The sequence below is a fragment of the Orussus abietinus genome, unplaced genomic scaffold (genome assembly GCF_000612105.2).
Source record: "Orussus abietinus isolate OABI.00-Male unplaced genomic scaffold, Oabi_2.0 scaffold34, whole genome shotgun sequence".
In the NCBI taxonomy this organism is placed as follows: domain Eukaryota; kingdom Metazoa; phylum Arthropoda; class Insecta; order Hymenoptera; family Orussidae; genus Orussus; species Orussus abietinus.
This window is the reverse complement of record NW_019394290.1, coordinates 388,972-412,763: the sequence shown is the minus strand read 5'-3', so window position 1 is coordinate 412,763 and position 23,792 is coordinate 388,972. Positions and strand designations below refer to the sequence as shown.

The following is a 23,792-nucleotide window of genomic DNA, read 5'->3' as shown; positions in this document are numbered from 1 at the left end:
CCGAAAGAAACGGAAAAGTCGAGTCAAAGGGAGCTAAGAGCGATTGAAATACTCGAGAGTCCTGCGGCCGAGTCAAGCCGGCGCATCTTTTCTCTCGCTTCGGTATCTCCCTTCTTCCCCCCTGCATATATCCGAGACTCACTCCGTGAGAACAATTCTTTTCGCATAAATTTTCAAACCATTTCTGCGCAGGATTTTTGAGGCCCTCCCAGAGGCTCGTCCTCGTCCCGATGTCTCATGGGCAGAAATGAAAAGAGCGTCCTTATCGATTTTCCACGGAGTCGAAATTTTGATTCCAGGTGGAGTCGCCCCTGCGACTTTCCGGACTATCGAGAAGGTAGGACCGAAGGGGGTGGCAGATCGCAGGTTGCAGGTCGACAGGACTTCCCCCGGAATCCCGGGCGAAGCGTCGTGGCCCGAGCACGCATTGTCCTCCCGTCACCGGGAGCTCGACAATACCGACTCCCCGAGTTGGTAACCCTACCGTAAAAACTTATTTCTTCCCCCAAACTTCGAGAGATTCCGTTCGGTTCCGGCTGCCTCTTCTATGCTCGCTTCCGGTTTTTCTCCCCGTCCCGCCCCCCGGCCGGGAAGTTTATTCCTGGACAACAAGAGGGCGGATCGTCGAGCCCTAGTAGCTCCCGTTGTGATCCTAAACAGTATCTCCGTGACCTTCTTCTCCCCTGACAATAAGTCCAGCAGGAATCGAGGCCTAGGGAGGTCCGGGATTAATCTCGATTTCTTGACTTTTCGGCAACTCCAGGGACCAATTTCCACGGTGGCCAGTTATGGGGATTTGGCTCTTGCAGCCCTGGCGAACGCCTGAGGTTCTTCCTGGTCCCTTCTCGAGGTGGTACCCAGGAGCGGAAGCAATACAGATCGGCCGGAGGTTGTCGGTCTCAAAAGTAGGAAGCGGCCAGCATCCCGTGGACCGGATACAAACATTAGGAGATGGCGGGTGGTCTCTCGTCGGGGCCTGAAGTTGCCGTCTAGCCGGACGACGCGCGGTCACCGGACAAAGCTCCTCTAATTGTCCCCATCAGCGACGAAGAATGGACCGCGGGCCTGCCGCTGACAATTTCATTTGTAATTTGCATAAGGCTTATTAAAATCACAATGGATGCGTACCCTGGAGCCGAGATGATTCGGGCGTGCTCGTCTCTATCGACGAGCCAGGACGGTAGCCCGAGCCGTTCTCCACCCTGACCTCGGTAGGGGTAACGACGGTATACCTTTCACCTCCAATCGTCTCCTTCTTATACCCAAACTCCTCCCCCCAAACATTCCTTATAAAATCAGCAAGCTGTACCAATTTTTCCGTAATTTTCATATAAACCACAAGTTCTTAAAAAAATTTATTTTTTCCAAATTGCAACTCACCCTGTGCAGATCGGATGCGTTTAGCCCTGGCCACCCTCGGGAGTCCTCGATAAAGGTATCCTCGTGTCACTGTTGCACTTTCGTTTTACTCGTCAATTTTTTTCAACCGAACTCGCGGGCGAACATCGGGATAAAAAATCGGAGCACCACCCTGACTTCGACCGGCTGAAAGAGAAAGGGTGGAAAATCATTTTTCACATTATACGTTTCGGTGGAAATAAGCGAAAATCAATCGTTGAAGATATTTACCGGAGGACGTGGACGTTATGGACACGTGTTGGGTTAGCGCATGGACATACTCGCGAAAATGCGTTTAAATCGATATCGCGATCGTACAGATGCGGCATTATTGGGAAATAAGAGAAACGGGATTGAACGAAATTTTTTATTTTAATTTTAGGAAGGTAGTGCGACTGATCAAAGGACCGTTTCGTAGAGGTAACGTCGGAACGCACGAAGAACACTCCCGACACAACCGGCACGCACGGACGACGACGCGAAACTGAACCTGCCTGAAGTCTGGCACATTGCGCGGTCGCTGTACCCCCCTCCCCCCGGATAAGCTCTCCCCCCACCACGTATGCGCACTTGGATTTTCCCCTGTTGATATTTTACTATATTTTATTATTCATTTACGCATCTTATCGAACATGTCGGGGATAGAATAGAGTTATATCATTCAAGGGCGTCGTACCATTTTTTAGATTCGCAGTAAAGATAAAAATAGGTACTTTTCAACATTGGTCCGGTTTAACGCAATCACCAACAGAGTTAGATATATAACCTTCCTTGCAAAAGCATCCTACAATGCAATTTGCTGTTCTAACTCTACAGGAATCCGAAGGGCGATTAAGAGTCTCACAAGTTACACATGGTGCACTTGGACCACAGCTCATGTACTCTTCGTTCTCCGGACAATTAATGCCTGTAATCATGGTAAAAATGTTATAACGATTAAAATCACCATCAACGATTATGTAACGAAAGAAATATGAAAATTATCGTAATAGTTTACGTTACTGGCGTTATTATAAATACCCTGAGCGTTTCCTCTTTGCAAATGGACGACGACGCAGGAAATCGAGAAGAACGCAACGAGAATTGAGAACGACATGGCTGGTTATATTTTCAAAACGGTATTCGTCGGTCCTCGGCGATTTCGCAATATAAATACCTCCTCGAGTTGAGCAAGAAAGTACGTAATTGCAAATGGGAGGTGATAGATACTAGGTTTTAAAAAAGTGTAAAAGCAGGTATGTCGATGAGAGATAATAATAATTTTAGTCACGTGATGAAATATTTCATTTTTCAAAGGCAAATGTTTTTTTATGTATAGACGGACAAAGTAAGAATTAATATAGAAAGTAAATAAAAATCTGTTAAAATAATGATGAAACACTGGTATTATTAATCTAATCCGTAATAATTGATCAGAAGGAAATCTCACTGATGAATTTGAGCTTCAGAAAAAGGGGCAAGTGGTACCGAGACAGTGGCGCCACGAGAGGTGGACAAATCGTGAAAGTGGCGACAATTTCTGGTCGATACATTTAATAACAGTTGATAATAGTCCTTGGATATTTAATATAACAGCATGAATATTCATGGATAATGGTAAAATCATTCATGGAAAATGTATGATTGTAGTTTAAAGAGCAACTGATGAGAAGGAATTTATTTTGGGTTAGGAAGCTCGAAACACCGACTGATCTTTGAGGTTAGAATTGACATTTTCTATGTTTTTAGCTAATTTAATGGTTCATGTGTTACGTATTTGAGAAAATGATAAGGATTTAATTTTGAAATTAATTAGTTCAACGTGTAGTTGATCACCCACGCAAAATGAGCAGGTATCGAAAGGAGGAGTCTTTAAGCGAAGACAGCGACAGCGAGGAAGAGAGGCGTAGAAAAGATATTAAAGAACGAGACGAATTCAGCAGTCGACTAAAAGCTAAAGATGAAAGTAAAGTACGAAAACTTGCTATGCCTGCTGGCTCTGGAGCAGGTAAATTCAAAAGGCCACTTCTGCCTATGTCTAATTTAACTATGTATGCATTCTTTAATTGCGTTATAATTTTAAAGCCGAAGCTGCTAAAAGACTCAAAATCATGGAAGCCGATTCAAAGGAAAAACTTGTACCTAAACTACGTGTCGAATCTCGCAGGAAATATTTGGAAAAGCGGAAGGAGGATAAAGTTGCTGAGCTAGAAGCTGATATAATTGACGATGAATACCTGTTTGAAGAAGAAATGTAACTACTTTGACAAATTAAGTATCTTACACTGAATATTAAAAATTGGCATGAAATTAAAAAATCTGTTTAAACTCAGTCTTACAGAGCGAGAAAAAAGGGAGCGACAGCACAAAAGACAATTACTGCAGTTGGCAAAAGAACATGAAAAAGCTAGAGAACTTGAAAGGGTTCAACGATACCACATGCCTTTGGAAAAAGGAAAAGTGGAAAATGAGGTGGAATCTATGGATAACGAACCACCTCAATCGGAGCAGAGTAAATGGGAATCTGATCAAATGTCTTCAGCAGTCTTTCGGTTTGGTGCAAAAGATAGGAAAGGTATGCTCCTGTGATTACAGTACTACCTAATTATTTTTTTCATTTTATAATTTATATTTGTTATAATAAATAATTTTGTTACGTAGCCAAAGAAGATTACGATCTCCTTCTTGAAGATGAAGTGGAATTTGTACAAGCATTACAAATGCCGGGCAGCACAAAAGATAAACGAGAGAGTGCTCAGCCATCTCAAACTAAGACGTTGACTACTATCGAGGAAACGAAAAGAAGTCTGCCTATTTATCCATTTAGAGATAGTCTTATTCAAGCTATCAGAGATCATCAGGTGCATACAAAAATTTGTCCTGTCCAAGAAAAATTTTTTTTTGTCATAATTCTACATTAAGTTTTCAAATCCATGTATTATTACATTACATACTGATCTCTTCAGGTCTTAATCATCGAAGGAGAAACTGGATCTGGAAAAACGACGCAGATCCCGCAATACCTCTATGAATCAGGATTTACTAACGATGGTAAATTAATCGGATGCACACAGCCAAGAAGAGTGGCGACTATGGCAGTGGCTGCCAGAGTGGCACATGAAATGGCCGTAAAATTAGGCAATGAAGTTGGCTATGCGATTCGCTTCGAAGACTGCACTTCGCATAGAACACGAATTAAGTACATGACAGATGGTACCTTACATCGAGAATTTCTAAGCGAACCTGACCTGGCTTCTTACAGGTAAGCTTCTAATATAAAATGTCATCCTGCATAAATCTAAAATTAATTTTTTTTTTAATACAGCGTAATGATCATCGACGAGGCTCACGAGCGCACTTTGCACACGGACATTCTATTTGGCCTGGTCAAGGATATCACTCGCTTTCGTACAGACTTAAAACTGTTGATATCGTCGGCAACTTTAGATGCCACTAAATTCAGTGAATTTTTCGACGATGCTCCAATTTTTCGGATACCTGGCCGTAGATTCCCAGTTGACATTTATTACACCAAAGCTCCGGAAGCTGATTACATCGACGCCTGTGTTGTATCCATATTACAGATTCATGCTACACAACCTTCTGGGGACGTACTAGTCTTCCTTACTGGTGAATGTCTAAATTTGATACATATTATTGCGTTTTTTATTTTAGACTTTAATAACGGATTTATTCTAAGGTCAGGACGAAATTGAGACGTGCCAGGAAATGCTTCAGGAGAGAGTCAGAAGGCTCGGGACCAAGTTAGCAGAACTGCTGATTCTACCGGTTTATGCAAATCTGCCGAGCGACATGCAAGCGAAAATCTTCCAACCCACTCCACCTGGGGCTAGAAAAGTACTATTAATATTTCTTGAACAATTATTTTATCATACAAAAAAATAATGCACCCTAAAATTAACGATTCATTGTTCCTTCTGCAGGTAGTACTTGCTACGAATATCGCGGAGACATCGTTAACTATTGACAACATCGTCTACGTGATAGACCCCGGTTTCGCGAAACAAAATAATTTTAATTCCCGAACGGGCATGGAAAGCTTAATGGTTGTGCCCATTAGTAAAGCTTCTGCAAATCAGAGAGCAGGAAGAGCCGGAAGAGTTTCCCCAGGCAAATGTTTTCGTCTGTACACAGCATGGGCTTATCAACACGAACTCGAGGATAATACAGTTCCGGAAATACAAAGGATAAATCTCGGTAGGTTTCATCATACGGAATTGATAATCCAGGTTAAAAATATGCCAAGAGACTGTAACGTGGTTGACAATTTTTAGGCAATGCCGTTTTGACTCTGAAGGCATTGGGAATCAACGATTTGGTGCATTTTGATTTTCTGGACCCTCCACCGCACGAGACCCTCGTATTAGCTTTGGAACAACTTTATGCCCTCGGTGCGTTGAACCATCGTGGCGAACTTACAAAACTCGGCCGAAGAATGGCAGAATTTCCTCTCGACCCGATGATGGCTAAGATGCTGCTAGCCAGCGAGAAATATAAATGCTCCGAGGAGGTAGCCACTATCGCGGCCATGCTCTCGGTAAATGGGGCCATTTTTTACAGGCCAAAGGATAAAATAATCCATGCCGATACGGCGCGAAAAAATTTCCACGTACCTGGTGGCGACCATCTTACCTTACTCAACGTTTACAATCAGTGGCAACAGAGTGACTTCAGCACTCATTGGTGTTACGAAAACTTCATCCAGCATAGGTATTAAAAATATTACAGGCGCCCTGATAAGCAATTTATTACGAACTAAGGATATATCTTCTCGTAGGTCAATGAAAAGGGCCAGAGACGTAAGGGAACAACTGGTAGGACTGATGCAACGAGTCGAGATGGAACTCGTCTCGGGAATAACGGAAACCATTAACATTAGGAAGGTAAAATGATGCGTTCACGACCGATTTAACGGCAATACTTAACGGAATGAATATTTCACAGGCAATAACAGCTGGATACTTTTACCACGTTGCGAGACTATCGAAGGGAGGAAATTACAAAACGGCAAAGCATAATCAAACGGTCTCCATTCATCCCAACAGTTCGCTCTTTCAAGAATTGCCAAGGTGGCTGCTTTACCATGAACTGGTGTTCACGACAAAGGAGTTCATGCGGCAGGTGACAGAGATCGAGAGCAAGTGGTTGTTAGAAGTCGCTCCACATTACTACAAACCCAAAGAACTAGAAGACACGACGAATAAAAAAATGCCGAAAGTCGCGGGTAGAGCACGACCGGACGGTACGAATTAACGTGACGGTATTTCTTCGAGAGTATCTTCCGGCCTAGAACGGTAGCGAGCAAGATTATTTTGTACAACTGTCCATTTTTAATATTCAAAACGAATAAACGTTCCAGAAAAAAAAAAAAACAACAAAAAGAAAAATAAATCGTTTCTTCGAATCCCGTAAAAATTACACGAAAGTGCAGCCAACGGATACATAACATACATATTTATTATTTATGATTCGATATCATAATATAATATTATCTGTCTAAACACAACGCTAACATATAATTCTATATCCAATCGTACTTCGAATTGTAATCGTAAACCTCCCTATCAGCGACTTAAAGATTACAAAAAAAGTGTTCAGTTAACGCGCTTGAAAAAAAAATATTGTTTATCCGTTATCACGAAGCTGAACGTTGCCTGTGCTTCTCTATCTCGGCGTGTTATCGCCGTAAAATTCATTACGCGTTCGCCAGACTTTTCTTCACGCGATCAATGACGCATTATCCAGTGAAACTATGCCAACGAAGCTCTCCGCTCTCGTTTCTTCCGATAACTTTCCATTAGTCAATCGTAAAAAAATACTCTCAAAGGCGAAACCCCGTATCGACCTCGAAGCATTCGTCGATCACTCGGTCCCCCCCGGAACGATTAATAGTTTAATTTCTCTCTGGATAAAACTTAATGTCTACGCAATAAATGTCTATTAAATGTTAATCGGTTAAAATCAGCAGCAACGTTTTCCGACCGGTTGCTCCCGACAATTCAAAGTTAAGAGGCAAGTGTAACGTAATCGTTCGTATTAACGGTATTACAAGTTTTTCCGGCTTCTTACCTAGATAAAGTATTTTTTTTTTAGAATCTTTTCCTTTAAAGGCACTGCAGGCTTTCGATCGGGCCGAAGTCGTGCGTATCCCCGAACGCCTTCGAAAATATTGTATAAAGTGTTGTAAAAATCTCTTCCCTCTATCCTAATCGAAAGCCCGCGATTTTTAAGGCACATCGAATTAACCCGTAATCGCTGCCACGAGTTCCCTCCCATTTACGTAAGATCTAATCCAATAAATAAACGAGACGATTCCTTTTGCATGGAAAACAAGTATGCAGGAGACTCTTAAAATAAGTCGACTGCTTCGATCAGCACTCGAGCTCAGCTACAAATGGAATTGCAAACCTGGCGGTGGAAAAATAGTCAGTGTTACCGGTTACAAGATCGTATGCTACGTACAGTAACGGCGATCGTAAATGTCGAGGATCTAAATAAAATACAGAAGCGCCGAAAGGTGCCCGATCGCCGGCGTAACAATTAGTCCCTAATCTAGAAAGACAATTCCCATACGTCGCAAAGAAAATGTAACCCACAACGAATATACTTCTCTCCGGGAATAAAATTCATCAGGGACATTTCACTAAAGTCCCGAGAGGAAAATAATTCAAGAGATCGCGTTTCACCGAAGCCCTCACTTTCCACCTTAAGCTACAATATTCTTCATTATTTTCCCCGAGACTCCAGTGAAATCTCCGTTAACAGATTCAACCGAGAACAAGCAGACGGAATGAAGAATTCGCGAGGACGCGCAGAGAATACCATCGTTTAAAGAAAAGATTATGTACCACCTTTAGTCCATCCCACCCTTCGCAGCCTATTACACGTAAAAGGGGGAAGAAAAAGAAAAAAAGAAACGTTGAGTTTGGTCCCAGCTTAACGGAATCGTTCAGGGTCAGTCAGCAGGTGTGACCTCGAATTTCCCGAGTGCACACCTTGCAATGCACTTGTTTGGAATAGATAAAAGATGACGCATGCCATTGAACAAAAAAAAAAAATAAAAATGTCAATTCGAGTCCTCAACTCGTTCTCCACGAAACAAAGGAGAGACCCCTTTCCGACACCTCTCGGTTGCGCCGATTATTTAAACAAAAGAAACAACTCCCGCAGGCCCGCGTGCCTGTTATAAATATATATCGCGGAAACGTGACGAGGTGTGGTTTTCGCGTCTCGCTAAAAAGAACGCCCGGCAAGGCCAGGGGAATAAAATTTCCCACCGAATACAATATAAGATGGACCTCAACGGTTGACAAGGTATTCTTTATACAGGAGAAGAGTCTACGCTGGACGGCGAACGAACCCCCGAATCTCGCGTTCCTATGTTGCATGCTGTATGCAAATATGCAGAAACCTGGAGTTTCCTATCGTGGACGCATCACGAGAGGCCAGACCGGAAACGCGATACATTTTGTCCCACCTAGCCCGCCGTCCGGAGTCAGGTCTCGTTACGATTGATATGTTGCCTTTGCTAGGATCGAGAAGAGCTGACACCGGGCATGCCGAATTCTAGATCTGCGCGGGCTCTACGTAATTCGCCGGCAGCATTCCGTGGCGGCCGGTGCGTTGTACGAGCCCGGTCATCCATCCCTCGTCGATTGCCGTACAATTGACAATGAGGTCTCCGTCGCAGAAGCTCACTTCGTCGAGGTCCTGCGCCTCATAGTCGTACATCGCTCGGTAAACCCGCTGGAATTAAATTAAATTAGATTCTATCGCGTTAAGGCAGATCGAGCGACAATGCGCCTTCACGGAAATAACGCGGCCGCGAGGAAGGAACAGATCTAATTGGCATTAGGGGCCTATGGGGGCCGAAATGAATCGGAGACCCCTCTTCGTGGATCCACGCCTCGATCGATAAGAAAAATATCATTAAAATCGTCCTCTACGATAATGCAAATAAAAAGAGTATCAAAATAATGCCCGCTGGAATTAAATTAAATTAGATTCTACCGCGTTAAGGCAGATCGAGCGACAAGAAAAATACCATTAAAATCGTCCTCTACGAAAATGCAAACGAGAAGGGTATCAAAATAATGCTGGATCAAAATAATGCCCGCTGGAATTAAATTAAATTAGATTCCATCGCGTTAAGGCAGATCGAGCGACAATGCGCCTTCACGGAAATAACGCGGCCACGAGGAAGGAACAGATATAATTGGCATTAGCGGCCTATGGGGGTTGAAATAAATCGGAGACCCCTCTTTGTGGTTCCACGCCTCGATCGAAAAGAAAAATATCATTAAAATCGTGCTCTACGATAATGCAAACGAGAAGGGTATGAAAATAATTGTAAACCCCCCTTCGTGGTTCCAGGTCTCGATCGATGATAAAGAAAGAGTAAATAAATCTGAAAAACTTTAGGACTCACTCCCGTGCTGGCAGGCGGTGGCGCCGGTGGTTGATGCTGAGGAACGTGGTTGTTATTCGTGGCAGGCGTCAAGGAGCCGTAGTACTCGTTGACAGGGTCAATGTCTGCCACCGATCCGATCTTTCGAGTGGGCGGATTCGTCACTGGAAAAAATAGAGTAAGAGGAGATCGATCGACGATCTCGACACACGTCCAGACTCCCGTCCCTTGCCATCGCAATCGGGAGCCGACGTGAGATCGAGTCAGCGTCCAAAGGATCGACATCGACGATCGATCCGAGAGGTTAATCAGGAAATCCTGGATCGGCTCGAAATCACGTGGAAATGGGAAATGGTTTGCGATCACCGAAACGTTGTCACGATTATGAATTTTCGAACGAATGGAGAGATCCACAGAGATTCCTGGTTCCTCCCGAGCGTATCCAGGATCTAGCGATCCCCGATGTCTGGATCCTTCGGATCCTGCGCGATGCATGCTCTTAAAGCGTATCGTCGAGAGCGGGATTCTCGCCACCCTCGTGCCCCTTACCTGCACCTTTGTCGCTCGTGTAAATTACCGTTGTAGCGGCTTGCCTGGCGGAATAAGGACTCGGCCTGGTCTCGCTAAGCGGATCGTAATCCGCGATCCTTCCCGGCGTCTTCTGTACCGGCGAGTTAGCCGTTCTCGGCGGTGGAGGGTTCGCGTTTACGCTGGCCGCCGGGGCGATCGTACCGTCCGTGTACTCTACGTACTCTAAGCAAGAAAGCACAAAAAGCTGCTGGTGACACGTTGCGACGAATGAGAATGAGACGAAGAGAACGGACAACGAGAACGTGGGAATGGTCGGTTAGTAATTTCAAGGACGAGGCGTCAAATGACTTCGTCTACCCCTGGAACCGCGACGGAGGGGAGCTCTCCCCTCGGCGCTTTTTGGACATCTCACAAGGTCTAAAAAAATGAACGAAAGCCATGAGAGAGAACATGACCCCAGGATGGATCCGTGACAAGGTGCGACTCGACCTGGCAGCCTTCCAGAACCGCAAGCTCGCAAAAAGGTCCGATCTAAATCTCGCTCCAGCTCTCTACAAAGAGGTCGACATTAATGCCGGCTCGATGGACCCTCACCGATCTGTTCGCCGTTCTCGCCGGTCATGGTCCTCTTCTGTTCCATGATGGCCTTCTTCTGCAGCTCCCCGTGATAGGCCACGTTCGAGATGATCTTGCTGTTCTGCTTGATCCTCAGGGTCTCCGGGTCGTCCGCCACCTGCGTGAACTTCCCTTTCGCCTTCTCGAACTCCGCGTGGTACTTCACGTTGCTCTGGATCTTCGTGTTCTCCGCGATTCTCTTAAGCTCCGGTGTCTCGGCCATCGTCGTAGCCTTGACTTTTGGTATGTGCCTAAAATGGCGAGAAAAAAATAATATGAGAAACAGCGACTCGAGTGACATTGAAAAATTGGGGAAAAAAGTGGATTTTCGCGGAAACAAGGGTTACCGACCGGAAACGCGCTCTTCGGGATCCCCTACCCCGGGGACGTCGTCCGATATGCACCGCACTCGCCGTGGGTGCCGACTTTACAGTGCGCAAGACGAACGCGCGACCAGGAATTTGCATAGTGATTAGCGCTGATACGCGCCTAGTTATTACCATTGTTCGCCCTATCGCCGTCCTCGCGGTGGGAACACGCGCCAAGAGACAGGACGGTAATTAACGTAGATCCTGACATTTTTTCAGGTCGCTGCGAAATCCGCATTCGTCTTAATTTCAAGGAGTCTCCTAGAAAGGCCTCAACTCCTACGAGATAACGTCGTTAACGAAGATGGAGTGATTTTTCTTTCTCCACCTTCGCGACCTCGCTATTTAAAGCGGGTGACGATGGTCGTCGGTTCTTTATCTCTCTTTTTCGTCCCGAGGAGTAAGGTCGAACGGGCATGTAATCGAGATGTGGGTCACGAGTTCGTTTTCCATGTACGGTAACCTTACGGTCTCTCTCACCGGAGGCATTGTACCGCGCAGAGGGGTTACGTAAACCTCGGCATGCCGATCGGCGCGGCCGAGCGGATTTCGCGCGCGGCTCGTTTCGAAATCCCCGGGTGAATTTAATCGGGCGATGCGCGTCGAAATAAAAAGATAAACGATCATCGAGACCGGATAGAAGGGGCGCGCGGACCCCGTGCGACCCGACCGCGCGCGCGCGGGGCACTGGCGACCTTGTCCCACAGCGCGCAGCGTCGAATCCCCCCGGAGTGCGCGCGCACCGCCCCGCGCCGAGGGTATATAAGGGCGGCGGGCCGACCCTTCGGCTCATTGCGCGCAGCGACGGAGGCGGGGTCGGTCGCGCGCCCTTCGCGGGTCTTCCGGCGACCCGCGAGGCGCGCGAAGCCTTACTCACCCGCATTCCTCTCGCTGGTTAAATTCCGCGCGCGGAACGCCCACGGCGCGTCGTCGATGGTATCGTCGGTCCCTTTCCTGGGCAACCTTTCACCGTGCACGGCGCTCTAACAGGAGATCCTCCGCGAGAGAAAATTCGAAAATCGCGTTAATAAATGTGCATATGCGTTAATATGCGTTCGTACGCGTTAATACGCCGATCCACGGCCTCGGCCGTGTATCGCGGCTCGTCACGAGCTAAAAGTATCGATTACGAGGCCCGCTGGAGAAACATCCGCCGACCAGTTTGTCACCGATGCGCTTCCGCGTTCCCGGGCCGGGCCGCGATGCCGGTGACGCAAGGGCGTCCGATCGCGGGTCGAGATAAAGAGAAACCGATGTCCACCATCGGCGACATTGAACCGTCAAACATCCAGGACGAGAGATCGTTATCCGACCGCCAGACGGCGTATCCGCGAGGGTACGAATCCGGCGGCGCGCTCGATTGGAGATAACGAGGCGACGAGGGGTCGCCGGGGTGTCGCGGGTCCCTTCACCGCGACGTCACGCCGGCGGAGCGCATTGACACGCCATGTCCCGGGTAGATCGGTTTTTACCGTGGCATTCCGCGAGCCGGAGAAACGGCCCGCCCCGAGTGCGTTTTCTCGATTAAAACCGCCTGCTTTTTGTCGCCCCGCCGACGACCGGGGTCCGTGGGGCCCGAGTGAAAGGGGGACAAAAATGCGGAACCGCGAGAATTTCCTGACCCTCTTATCGCCTTTCCCTTTCCCCTTGAACTCGCGCCTTCGGTCTTGAAGATCTCCCGTTAGAGGGTACCCGATAACGGGGCAGATCCGCGAATGTCCCCCCAAGAGGGCGGGAGGAGTGACTCACCGGTGGAGGTCCCTTTCGCGAGGTGTGACGTCACGCCGAAATTAGACGGCTGAATGAGTCCCACACGTGTTGCGCGGCCGGTCTGTGAGCGGTGCGACAAGGAACGCGACAGGAGGCGCGTCGCGCGTGCGAGAGAGAAAGCGAGAGTCGGCGACAATTGACGCCGGCCTCTCTGCGAACGGGACGTGGTCGGTCGAAAGAGAGAAAAAAGAGCCAAGAATAAATAAGTAAAATAGAGAAAAAAAAAACGTTCCCACCGTTCTTCGAGAATAATCACCAAAAATTATTTTCGAGACAATCTTCTGAATTTTTAGGTAGCGGGGTACAAGAAAAGAAAAAGAGAAAAAAAATTCCTGTCGGGAGGTCATCACGGAGGAACGCCAAGTCTCGAAACGCGCTCCTCCCTCGGCCCTCCGGCGTCAATTTTCGTCGACGGCCAGGAACCAACTACGACGTCGCGTTAATTCCATCTTGGCCGAGCGACGGGGTCGAGTCCACGTAAAAAATGGGTACTCACGCCTCGCAGTACGGCTGTTTGTTGAAGCCCTTGTAGGTCCGCATGTTCAGAGTCATCCCGCAGCCCTGGCACTTGAAGCACTGCTTGTGCCATATCTGTAAATGAAATAAAAAAGAAAAGAACATGAATCCCGAGTCTATTTTCCCGGGGAAAAGGGGGAAAGAAGGGGGCGAAGCGTCGAGGTCGGTCCCATTTTAGCTGCCGGCTTTGAGGGAGGTCGGGGTCCCTCCGGAGGCGCCTCCTCTAAGTCCTCCCTCGCGTTTAAGCACTATGTCCACGTTTGTCACAGAAATGAATGGCACTCTTTCTCGATCAAAGGATCGATAATTACTTTAGGATTATATTCATAATTATTCAGGATTTAATTACGACTCGTAGTTCCCCCTTATCGCGCCGAGTTCTCCCTAAGAGTCGGACTTTCCCATCGATAAGGCATCGCCGGGGAGCCCGACGCATCTCCCTAGGGAGAGATCGTCGAATTTGCGAAATCGGCTCGCTTCCTGCTATTGTTTCTCGCAACGAGTTGCCCAACGAGACCGAGCAACGCTTGCGTCAATCGGGGTCTCTTTCTTCCCCTGCGGTTTTCGAGGAGAAGACTTTTCCCCGGATGGAACCCCGCGGTCGAGACACCTTCGGCTCGAATTTATGGGCGTGGTGAATGCGCCCGAAAAGGAGGGTCGGGGAGGAATCTCGTCCTAAGGCCCCGAGGAATCCTGAAAAGTCCTCAAAAATCCCGGAAAATTTCTGCCGGGAAAATCCGGACGGAGTCGCCGCTTCCCATCGGCCTTCCCGTCCTATTGTCACCGAGGAGCCAAAGATCGACTCGCTCGAGATCTTCTGGCACGCGATTAGATATACGCCGAGCATCGGTCAGTAGGCTGCAACGAGCAATGACTCTCCGATGCGACCCGTCAACGATCCTTCCCTCCATGCCGCAGGAACGATTCGTCCGAAACTATGAAACCCGGACACCGATGGAATTTTTCATACTTTTCAATTTTTCATGTAGAAGAACGTTAAAAAAAGCTACAAGTTAGAAGACATATGTGCCCATAATTATGAAAGTGGTCTAAGTCAAAATTAAAAAAAAAAATGAGTTTATCAGTTATTTCACGCCATATTATTTCAAACGAAATTAATTCAATGTAATTTCGAAACAAAAAATATATGACTTAGACCACTTTCATAATTATGGGCACATATAAACCCCTGACATCGTGTATTTACCACAGCGAATTTCTTACCCGAATTAGATGTAACGTGGTAACGCTCTTTAATTTTATTTAGATCCCGAATGCGATATTACGGAGACAATGGAATTTTATCGCAACTTATCGCGGTAGCGAAATAATTAAAATCGACGGAATTTTTCATACCCTTCTGCACACCTCATAACTGACGTTTCACGTAGAGCGTTAAAAAATCTGCAAGTTAGAAGACATGTAAACCCCTGATATCGTGCATTTACCACAGCCAATTTCTTACCCGAATTAAATGCAACGCGGTAACGCTCTTTAATTTTATTTAGATCCCGAATGCGATATTACGGAGACAATGGAATTTAATCGCAGTTTATAGGAGCATCGAGATTAAAATCGAGGGTGCGGATTCACGTGGGCACTTTTATCAGCGAATACGTGCATATCAACTTTCGACGTTACGTCAGGTTATTGGAGCTTCTAGCGGTAAACCCGGTCGACGGGAGGTATAGTAAAAACGAGGGAACGGATCCGCCCCGCGGCGGAAATACCCGCCGGGGGTCTCCGTTACGCCGAGCAAGAAACGGGGCGCTCGAATTAAACGCGGCGCCGTTTCGCGGGAAGTGAAAGTCGGGAAGATGGGTACCTCCGAGGAGAGCCAGGAAGACCGATCCCGGGGGAAGATCGCTCCGCCGACGTCGCGGTTCCCGTTGGGATTTTCGCTCGTCCACCTTCGAGGATGGCGATTCGCCTCCACTCCACAGAACTCGAAGAGAGCCTCGACGGAAGCAACAGGTTGGAATCTCCGCGGCCCACCTGCCCATAACTGTACACCATACCCACGCGGCCGTTCTCCGCGCGCGGAATTTCCGTATGCAATCCCCCAATGGCACCGCGGAATCCGTCCGCGGCCACGTCCAAGGATCACTGGGTCACCTGGCTCGGCCGCGGAATTTCCTCCGCTTCGAAAAAAAATTCCGCAGACCTCCCCGGCGACGACCGCCGGCGGATTTCTCCGCATCCCTCCGAACCATCGCTCCAACGGCATCCCGGCGTCTATTCCGCGAGGGTCACCAGGAAAGACCGCCCACCGCGTGCCGGATTACAGGGGGAAATTTTCCAGGAGTCGCGGAAACCGTCGTTCCGGCCCGGATTTCTTCTCTCCCTTCTCTCGGACCGAAAAACCCTGAAAATTTGCCCAAGTCATTAACTACGAACAAATACTCTTCACCTCGAAGATACGATTTGCGTCAATTTCCCCTATCATATTCGCAATCAGCTGGTCAAAGTACATGGGTAATCGATTAATCGGCGTCTTGACATTTACTCCTGGAGGAATTTCATGAGACGTCTCCGCGAGCACGAGAGCGATTACCGGGCATACCACGGTACGACGTCGGGTTACCTCTCGAGTTAATTGTTTTACGGTGAATTAACTTCCATATTTATTATACGGCGGGCCTCCCGACGCATCCTCGAGGGTTGCGAGGGAATTTCCCTCGAAACTCGAGGCGGGGGCATAAAAAGGCGACACCGAGCAAAAGGAAAATCGCGAAGTGAGACGCGAGAGGGGGGTGTCACACGAGCGGGCTTTAATTGTCCTTTGTGAGTTTCGACCTCCTCCTCGCCACGCTGCTGACCGCGTAACGCTATACGTCTCGCCTTTGGCGCCTCCCCTGCCCTTTCCTGCTCGTCCTCTTTCGAGCCATTCACGAGGCGAGATGAAGTCGGCTCGGGGGCTCCGGGGAAAAGGGGGCACATAGAGTGCGTACACGCAACGACGTAACCGAGGCCGCGGCGGGAACGCGCGGGCCCGACATTAGCGGCCTCTAAAAAGCTCCCGAGGGTTAAATTGCCGAAAACGATAAGAGAGGAAATCAAACACCCGACGAGGATTTCCAACGCGAGGGCGGAACGGGAAACCCCGGTAACCCTGGGTCCTGGTCCCTCGAACGAGGTGGTGGACGCGATACCGATGCAATTCTCGGGGATGTTAATTTAAACCCGTGGGAATTTAATTTTCAATATAATTTTGCGGGTAAAGCGACGATTATGCGGTTACGTGTCCTAACCTCGCCGTTTAAGATCCCACTTCCTCGCGGGTGCTCTTTTTACCGAGACGCCGCACCCGGGGGTAACTCGTTCGCGTCAACGTCCCCGGTAAAGGGGAATTAATTTGCGGAAATACGCGAGCCGGGGAGGGAATAAATTACGCCGAGCGGAAACGCTCCCGCGAATCGAGCCGCCCGCGCGAGCTCGCTCCCGTGAATTTTTCCTAGCGCGAGCTCGCTCCCGGGAATTTTCTCGCGCGAGCTTCCTCGCTCCCCGTTAACTGCCCGTTAACTTCCCGCAATTCGAGCCGCTCGCAAATGAAATCGTCGGGACGACACCGAGGGCCTGTAAAGCGACTTGGCGCTGCCTCGCGAAAACGAGTCACCCGGATGGACTCTTGTATGTTGTCATCGAGGCGAGGCTTCGGGCCGCCCTTGCGGTTTAATTGCGCAAATCCTCTCCGAGGCCTCGAAATTGCGATCACCTCTAGGATTCACGGAAAGGCGGAAAAAATCTCGTAAGGAAAAAAAAAAGGAATAATTTTTATTCTTACCCCTAGGTCCTTCTCCATATATGGAGAGAGGATGCACGGAAAGGCGGAGAAAATCTCGTAAGGAAAAAAAAAAGAATGATTTTTATTCTTACCCCTAGGTCCTTCTCCATATATGGAGAGAGGATGCACGGAAAGGCGGAGAAAATCTCGTAAGGAAAAAAAAAAAGGAATAATTTTTATTCTTACCCCTAGGTCCTTCTCCATACATGGAGGATGCACCTCGATGACTTAATGGGACACTTAAAAGTCGTGACGAAAATATGTAGAGCGTTAATATGCTCTCTGGCACTCGCTGCATTAATAAAATGATACCGACATTGGCGAGGTAATCGATCTCGGGAATTATTGACAAGATAGAGGAGAGGTGCTTCCCCGGTGACCATTGATCATAAATATGGAAATAATGAATAGGGAAGCGAGGCGAGAAAAATGATCGGATGAGAGGGACTCACGTGGTTCCTGCTGACACGTGCAGGTTTAATGACGAGCCAATGATCCGACTTGACGACGCGGTGGCGTAAACGGATACCGGTCGGTGGTGAAAGAAATGGTTCACTCGCGTCCGTGACTGATTTCCGCAGGGGAGCACGCCTTTCCGACGCAGCGGATCGCGTCGACCTAACCTAACTCTTGGGCGCTGCCGGCGCGTAATTATTACCGGAGACAAAACGCGATGCAGCCTGGGGGATTCGGGATCTCGCTCGGAATGATCGCCGGAAGGATCGATCGCGACTTTCGGGTTATTATTTACGTCCTTTGCGAGGCGTTCGACGGGGCCGTTGACAATTTTGGAAGCTGGCCAACGCGCGCTTCTCGCCGACACGTGCAGGCTCGTCGATAAAGGAACAACGGTACTCCCGCCTCGCGAACGCTGGGTCGCGGCTCGTAAAGACGTACGTGGGCTAGGGAAGATGATTCCCGAGAGAGCGTCGAGGCATCGCCATTACGAGGGCGGCGTAAACGGGAACTGGCCGAGGAAGTGGTGCGCCGTGCTCGCGCGTCGGCCCCTGTGCCGGACGGCATTAACCTAACCTAAATACTCGCCCGCGGTGGGCGCACCGTCACTCGGGAGCGGCTTCGCCCTCCACTCGGCCGGGTCCAGCCGGGTCGCGGGAAAGCCTGGAAATGAATTCACTCCACGAACCTTGTCCAGACACTTGAGCTCCTCGATCGGGTAGACCGTTTTCTCACAGCGGGCGCACGTCTTACTCATCTTGGGTGTCCTCGCTTCGGGCGGCGTCGCGCTCAATTAGCACACCATTTAACGGACTCGCGACCGACGGCTGGCGAGGGGATCGCACACGGGAATTCCGGGACTCGGACACGGAAACTCGCGACGAACTCGAATGCTACCAGAAAAGCTGCAGAGCCGCCAGCCGCACTGCCATCCCGTCCTCGCCTCGCCTCTCGCCAGAAAAACTCGCCGAGTGACAGAGATGGTGGCCCACCCACCTAGTCAACTCAAGTATCAATTTCTAACCCGAAAGGAAATTTACCTTTGTTTATTGGGATTTCTTTCGAGAATATTTATTATCGAGGAATAGGATTTTCCGTGGTATTGTTTTTACGAAGATTTGGAAGGCTTCATGGTAATACGGTTTAAAGATTCACGTAGTACTTTGACTCGCTCCGTTAATAAGGTGATAGGGGTCGTCGGTAAAGAAGATGGCGGCGTTATGGTTGCGGGTTTAGTGGCATCAGGCGACGCTACTTCGAACCTTACCCAGAATTAAGAATCGACGTGTCTATAGAAAATGTATATATTTTGGTAGATTGACGACTAATGGAGCAGTCTGAAATAGAAATGGAGCGAATTCTTGCCCGTGTGCAATCTCCCAACTCATCTCTGTTCTTGCGTGGTTTTTATTTCGTGGTGGCCTGAAACAGCTGATCGCTAAAGCTGCTGTACAGTATGGTGTCCTGCAGCTAATTTTTATTGACGGTAATTATGTGTTTATAAATCATGTATGGTTTGTCAAAATTCTATGTTCCCAATCTAGGTATGTTTGTTCATTTCTTTCATATTTCAAATAATTTCTATCAGCCGTACTTGGATGAAACGTATATTTTCAAGTTGTGGAGGTTAAATTGTTTTAATTTTCGTTCAATTTTAAAATAATTCCAGATCATGTTGCATGAGTCTTCTTTCATTTATTGTACATTATTTAAGAAGACGAACTGAACAATTATAATGAATACTGCTGGTTGGGTGTCATGGGACTGAATACATGAATTATGTGTAATCCACTGGTATCTGCAATGGAGACTAAAGTAACGAGTAAAACTAGTAGTCTGAAGGCACTGTTACTTCGTGCCTGGCGGGAACGTTGGACCGATTTGCAGTGGGGGATCAACATAAAAACGGTATCGCTAAATTAAATGATAATATATTTCTACCAATTAATATTTTAAAAACACGAGATTTAATGTTTTATTACATTACAGATTTTACCCAGAGGAGTTAGCGGCGATGTATACAATCTGGCAGATTGTATTTTACAACAGGCTCTAGTCGGACCTGGACCAAATCAACTAGTACTATCCTATCTCAAACACTCGCTGAGCTCTCAGGTGTGTTTCCTCATAAAAGTAGATTTTACTTTATCAGTGATTAATACATACCATTCATCGATTCGTTAATTTTTATTTGCAGAAGTTTACGTTTAATTATTTTTATTATAGTTGGTGTCTTATGCCGCCGTATTACAACGAATAAGCAAGTACGACGCCTTTTATAAGCCTCATTGCATTGTAAGCCTCTTGGAATTTTTGGAAACGATTCAAGTTGGCATCACCTGCCGGGGTAAGCCCGAGGAGGATCTCCTAGCAGCGGCAGTCCTTTCCATAGTTCACTGGTTGCTGCAATGTTATCTTCATGCATTGACTAAAATGCCACAGAACAATCCATTGTTGCCGCAACCCACTGAACTCATTGATAAGCCTGCCAGTATACTAAAGCAAATGCTGAGCTCAAACTTTCTTTGTGCAATGATGTATCTAGCCAAACACGACGACAAGGGTTAGCACTTGATTTCTTTAATTGTAATTACAATTTTTTTTAATTTTGTAAATTACATTTTTTTTCTTATTCATAGATCTTCATGCAGAAGTGGCTAAGAAATGTCAAGAGATTGAAGCATTGCATAAGGCAAGCACTTTGAAAGCTTCCGTGTCAATAGAAGAATCCCTTAAAAAATTGTGCGATCTAGATATCGACAGTTTATCATTGAACAGGTCTACGATGGAAATGGAGTCTATTACTTACTGCCTTCAACCACTTCTCTCGGTTCAAGTGCTGACAAATCCCTGCATGGAAACGACTGCTTTTGTAAACCAGCTGCTAATGATACAACGACTAAAAAGCTACACAAATGCCAGATTATACTGTGAAATAATCAGAGCTTGTCTTGTATGCCTTCATGACGTTACTGGCACTTTTCATGAGTCACAATGGGGTGCCTTCACTTTCCTTAAGGTCCCTTTGATATTGAAAGAACTACACTCTTCTACTATTGGTAGTATGTATTTTTATTAGCATACATTTTATCAGAGCACATTTAGAAAAGAGGTTCAGCCATTTTTATGTTAAAAATTTGACTTTGAAATTAGTGGAAATCTGTGATTTTTTTTTTTCTAGGTGATGAAAAATTCGAGTATTCACAAGATATTTTAGATGCCTTTGAATTGCTACTTCAGTTTACACCACTTCTAGATATAATGGATACGACGTGTTCGTGCAACTGCGTAGAATGTTTGCTTAGTGAGTTGCAAAAATTTAAATTGGTCACAGAAAAGCAAGCACAGCAGTTAGCTAGTAGACGGTAAGGGAAATTTAACTGCTGTCATATTTCATTGTAATCGAAAAATTCTTTTTAATAGATCTGTTATCTCGATATTCCTCAGAGAGGGTGTCATGGCAGCGCTGCAGAAGTTAGAGTCTTCGAGGTCGCCAACATCGTCGATTCAAAAGGTGATTATCCGTGCGGAACCAACATTGGGCGGAATCTTGAAGACCCTCAATGCGGACTATACAAAAATCCAGGAAGCACTTTTGAGCATGTTGTGTCAAGTTCTTAATGGGAAAAGCTTTGAGCTGATGCTGGCAGTGGCCACTGTCGAAGGAAAGTTGAAGACTTTTGTGACGAAGCTAATAAAATTTAACGAATGCAGTAAGCAGATAAATGAGCCAGTTCCTGGCAAGACAGCTGCGACGAGGGCGATGCTCTTCGATGTTTCTTTCCTCATGCTCTGTTCAATAGTGCAGACCTACGGTTCTGACGTAAGTTATTTAAGAATTTACGCCACTTTTTCATTACGTAAAAAGTCAACTACGAACCTTTTCGAAACCTCTAAATTTTTTTTCTTCTAGGTTGTCCTGGAAGAAGGAGGAGACTCTTTTTTCGAGCAATGGGTGCGAGAATGCATGCCAGAGCGTGACAAGCCCAAATCGCCACAGAAAATGCTGCAGAACATAGATCCATCCAGAGTGGATGCCTTGTTGGCACAGATCAATTCTCCGGATCCTGACTTCAAGCCCAGTAATATAAAATGGCATTTGGCGTGCAGGTCTGCCATGGGTGCTGTCAAAGAATTACTTTGTGCCTGGGAAAGCGGAGCCCTTGGAGCAGGCGATGTCAAGAGAGCCCTCGATGGCCTACGATCTGCTGCTTGTTGTTTGCCAGTCTGTGCCGCAGCTTGGCTCTGTGCTCATATGAGCATAACTCATCAAGATGCTCTTCTTAAACCAATGAATATGGTACAACAATTCCTCACACCCTTCCCCAATGACGAGATGCAAGATAACTTTAAAGAAAGGTAAAATAGAGTATTGACTTTAATACAATTTATCTATCATAAAATAGTTGTGATTTATGCATTTATATATTTACACCGTACGTTTACTGTAGATCTGGTTTGATGTTCCAAATTATACGTAAGATGCAATACGACGTTCATCCACCTACGCAATCAAAAACGAAGGTGCTTTCTATGTCCCATAGGTAATATACTCGTAATCTCCATATTTCTGTCACTTGTTCATTTTAATAGGTTTTTGTATTCCACTGAATTGTTGTGTTTGCTTTTAGTATAATCTCAAGGCAACCGATATCTGAGCAATTGGAATCAGTGTGGCGTGATATTCACCAAAGAGGATGGATAAATGTCAAGGCAACGCAATCTTTAGAGTCATTATTTAATACTGGAGGTTCTTTATGGTTCGTATCGAATCTGGTGAAAGAAGCACTTAAGTATCGCTACCAGGAAGAGTTGGATCGGGCAGTCGATCTCACCTTTTCGATATTCCACCTGGACATCGAGAACTGTACTCTCGACCTGTTGAATCATGTTGTACCACAATATTTATATAATTCACTTCAGTGAGTAGAAATTAAATTATATCTTCTTTTTTTTTTACTCCTATTTTTATCACATAATGAGATTTTAAAAATTTTATGATTTTTAGAAGCGAAGAATTAGTTGAGCCACAGTCATCGGTCCTGGCTAAGTTGTGCGTCTCGTGCATATTCTCCACATTGGAATATAACAATTCTAATCCAAATCGAGGTAGTAACAGAAAGCGTGCCAGACGCGATTTGGATACCGAAGAATTGGATGCCCTGGGTGTTCCAGCGAATAAGATTTTGAGATTAAACGAGTCCGGGGATTCGAATCCGATATTCGGAACGAATTCTCCTCAGGCTCAGGGACCGATGAGCGGACAAAAATCTATTGTTCTTAGGGACCCCTTGATGTCGGCTCTCAATGGGCTTTTTACCACTTTCACATTTCTTGCTGGAAGGGATGGTGAAATCTCTCAGCAGACATATTTCATTCTTCAATTTCTCCGCCTCATGGTACAGTGCGGCAAAGACAGGACGCGGATCGTGCTTCAGGGAATGCCGCAAACATTGGTAATTTTCTAATTAAATTAATTTGAAACAGTCCGATAATTAATTTGGCTGAAAACTTGCTTCACGTTACGATTATACAGACAACGATTTTAACGCGTTCTCTTTTTTAACTTACAGGTGCCTTGTTTGCTAAAAGCTTTACCTGAATTATTTACAACTGACTTGTTATTAAGACTATACGATATTCAAACAGTAATGGGTCGGAAAGCCACTGCTCGTGACCTGTGTATGCTGCGCAACATTAATCTGAAATCAACAAAATGAGGATAAATAATTGGTGATGTGGAACTTATTATTCATGCACAACTTCCTTGCCAAGAGACTGTATAAAATGTTCCATTACCTTTTAACCTTTAAACTGTACCTCCAGTTGCGATCGGTTTTTTGACTGGATTTATTTTCTTTCTTACGATTATAAAATTCTCCAAGAAATGGACGTAAAGGACAAATTTAATCTCAATTAAATTCTACTCGCAGCAAGACCTTTAGTG

General features: G+C 46.4%; 3 protein-coding genes across 8 annotated transcripts; 2 read left to right on the top strand and 1 right to left on the bottom strand.

Moving 5' to 3' along the window:
• Positions 1–2,914: 2,914 nt before the first annotated feature.
• LOC105696304 (putative pre-mRNA-splicing factor ATP-dependent RNA helicase DHX16) lies at positions 2,915–6,764 on the top strand. 2 transcript variants are annotated; one of them, XM_012418684.2, is made up of 12 exons: positions 2,915–3,097; positions 3,194–3,385; positions 3,463–3,631; positions 3,711–3,952; positions 4,039–4,238; positions 4,344–4,639; positions 4,703–5,007; positions 5,078–5,235; positions 5,322–5,595; positions 5,673–6,108; positions 6,176–6,281; positions 6,343–6,764. In XM_012418684.2, exons 2-12 carry the CDS (start codon positions 3,223–3,225, stop codon positions 6,649–6,651), a joined length of 2,658 nt encoding a protein of 885 aa, XP_012274107.1. In that variant the 5' UTR covers positions 2,915–3,097; positions 3,194–3,222; the 3' UTR covers positions 6,652–6,764. The 2 variants fall into 2 exon arrangements, with proteins under 2 accessions (XP_012274107.1, XP_023290772.1); XM_023435004.1 differs by having other exon boundaries at positions 3,171–3,385.
• Positions 6,765–6,837: 73 nt separating this feature from the next.
• LOC105696307 (LIM and SH3 domain protein Lasp) lies at positions 6,838–18,824 on the bottom strand. 3 transcript variants are annotated; one of them, XM_012418687.2, is made up of 6 exons: positions 18,534–18,824; positions 13,586–13,680; positions 10,931–11,202; positions 10,355–10,558; positions 9,827–9,969; positions 6,838–9,144 (listed from the first exon to the last, which is right to left on the bottom strand). In XM_012418687.2, the coding sequence occupies exons 1-6, from the start codon at positions 18,600–18,602 to the stop codon at positions 8,965–8,967; spliced, it is 963 nt and encodes a 320-aa protein (XP_012274110.1). In that variant the 5' UTR covers positions 18,603–18,824; the 3' UTR covers positions 6,838–8,964. The 3 variants fall into 3 exon arrangements, with proteins under 3 accessions (XP_012274110.1, XP_012274112.1, XP_012274113.1); XM_012418689.2 differs by lacking the exon at positions 18,534–18,824 and adding an exon at positions 17,842–18,213; XM_012418690.2 differs by lacking the exon at positions 10,355–10,558.
• A 279-nt stretch (positions 18,825–19,103) lies between these two features.
• On the top strand, positions 19,104–23,575 carry LOC105696277 (mediator of RNA polymerase II transcription subunit 24). 3 transcript variants are annotated; one of them, XM_023434991.1, is made up of 12 exons: positions 19,104–19,331; positions 19,515–19,753; positions 19,835–19,960; positions 20,072–20,408; positions 20,485–20,907; positions 21,027–21,210; positions 21,269–21,668; positions 21,759–22,204; positions 22,297–22,389; positions 22,477–22,767; positions 22,854–23,301; positions 23,419–23,575. In XM_023434991.1, the coding sequence occupies exons 2-12, from the start codon at positions 19,625–19,627 to the stop codon at positions 23,563–23,565; spliced, it is 3,024 nt and encodes a 1,007-aa protein (XP_023290759.1). In that variant the 5' UTR covers positions 19,104–19,331; positions 19,515–19,624; the 3' UTR covers positions 23,566–23,575. The 3 variants fall into 3 exon arrangements, with proteins under 3 accessions (XP_023290759.1, XP_023290760.1, XP_012274069.1); XM_023434992.1 differs by having other exon boundaries at positions 19,104–19,389; XM_012418646.2 differs by lacking the exon at positions 19,104–19,331 and having other exon boundaries at positions 19,625–19,753; positions 21,293–21,668; positions 23,419–23,565.
• Positions 23,576–23,792: the final 217 nt, after the last annotated feature.

Coding starts and splice junctions, on each gene's coding strand:
- LOC105696277 (XM_023434991.1), top strand. CDS start 19,625: ATGTGTAATCCACTGGTATCTGCAATGGAGACTAAAGTAACGAGTAAA. Junction 20,409..20,484: donor AGCCAAACACGACGACAAGG/GTTAGCACTTGA, acceptor TCTTATTCATAG/ATCTTCATGCAGAAGTGGCT. Junction 22,768..22,853: donor TATTTATATAATTCACTTCA/GTGAGTAGAAAT, acceptor TATGATTTTTAG/AAGCGAAGAATTAGTTGAGC.
- LOC105696304 (XM_012418684.2), top strand. CDS start 3,223: ATGAGCAGGTATCGAAAGGAGGAGTCTTTAAGCGAAGACAGCGACAGC. Junction 3,386..3,462: donor GCCTGCTGGCTCTGGAGCAG/GTAAATTCAAAA, acceptor ATAATTTTAAAG/CCGAAGCTGCTAAAAGACTC. Junction 5,008..5,077: donor CGTACTAGTCTTCCTTACTG/GTGAATGTCTAA, acceptor ATTTATTCTAAG/GTCAGGACGAAATTGAGACG.
- LOC105696307 (XM_012418687.2), bottom strand. CDS start 18,602: ATGAGTAAGACGTGCGCCCGCTGTGAGAAAACGGTCTACCCGATCGAG. Junction 13,681..18,533: donor AGCTCAAGTGTCTGGACAAG/GTTCGTGGAGTG, acceptor TTTCATTTACAG/ATATGGCACAAGCAGTGCTT. Junction 10,559..10,930: donor CGAGAACGGCGAACAGATCG/GTGAGGGTCCAT, acceptor TTTCTTGCTTAG/AGTACGTAGAGTACACGGAC.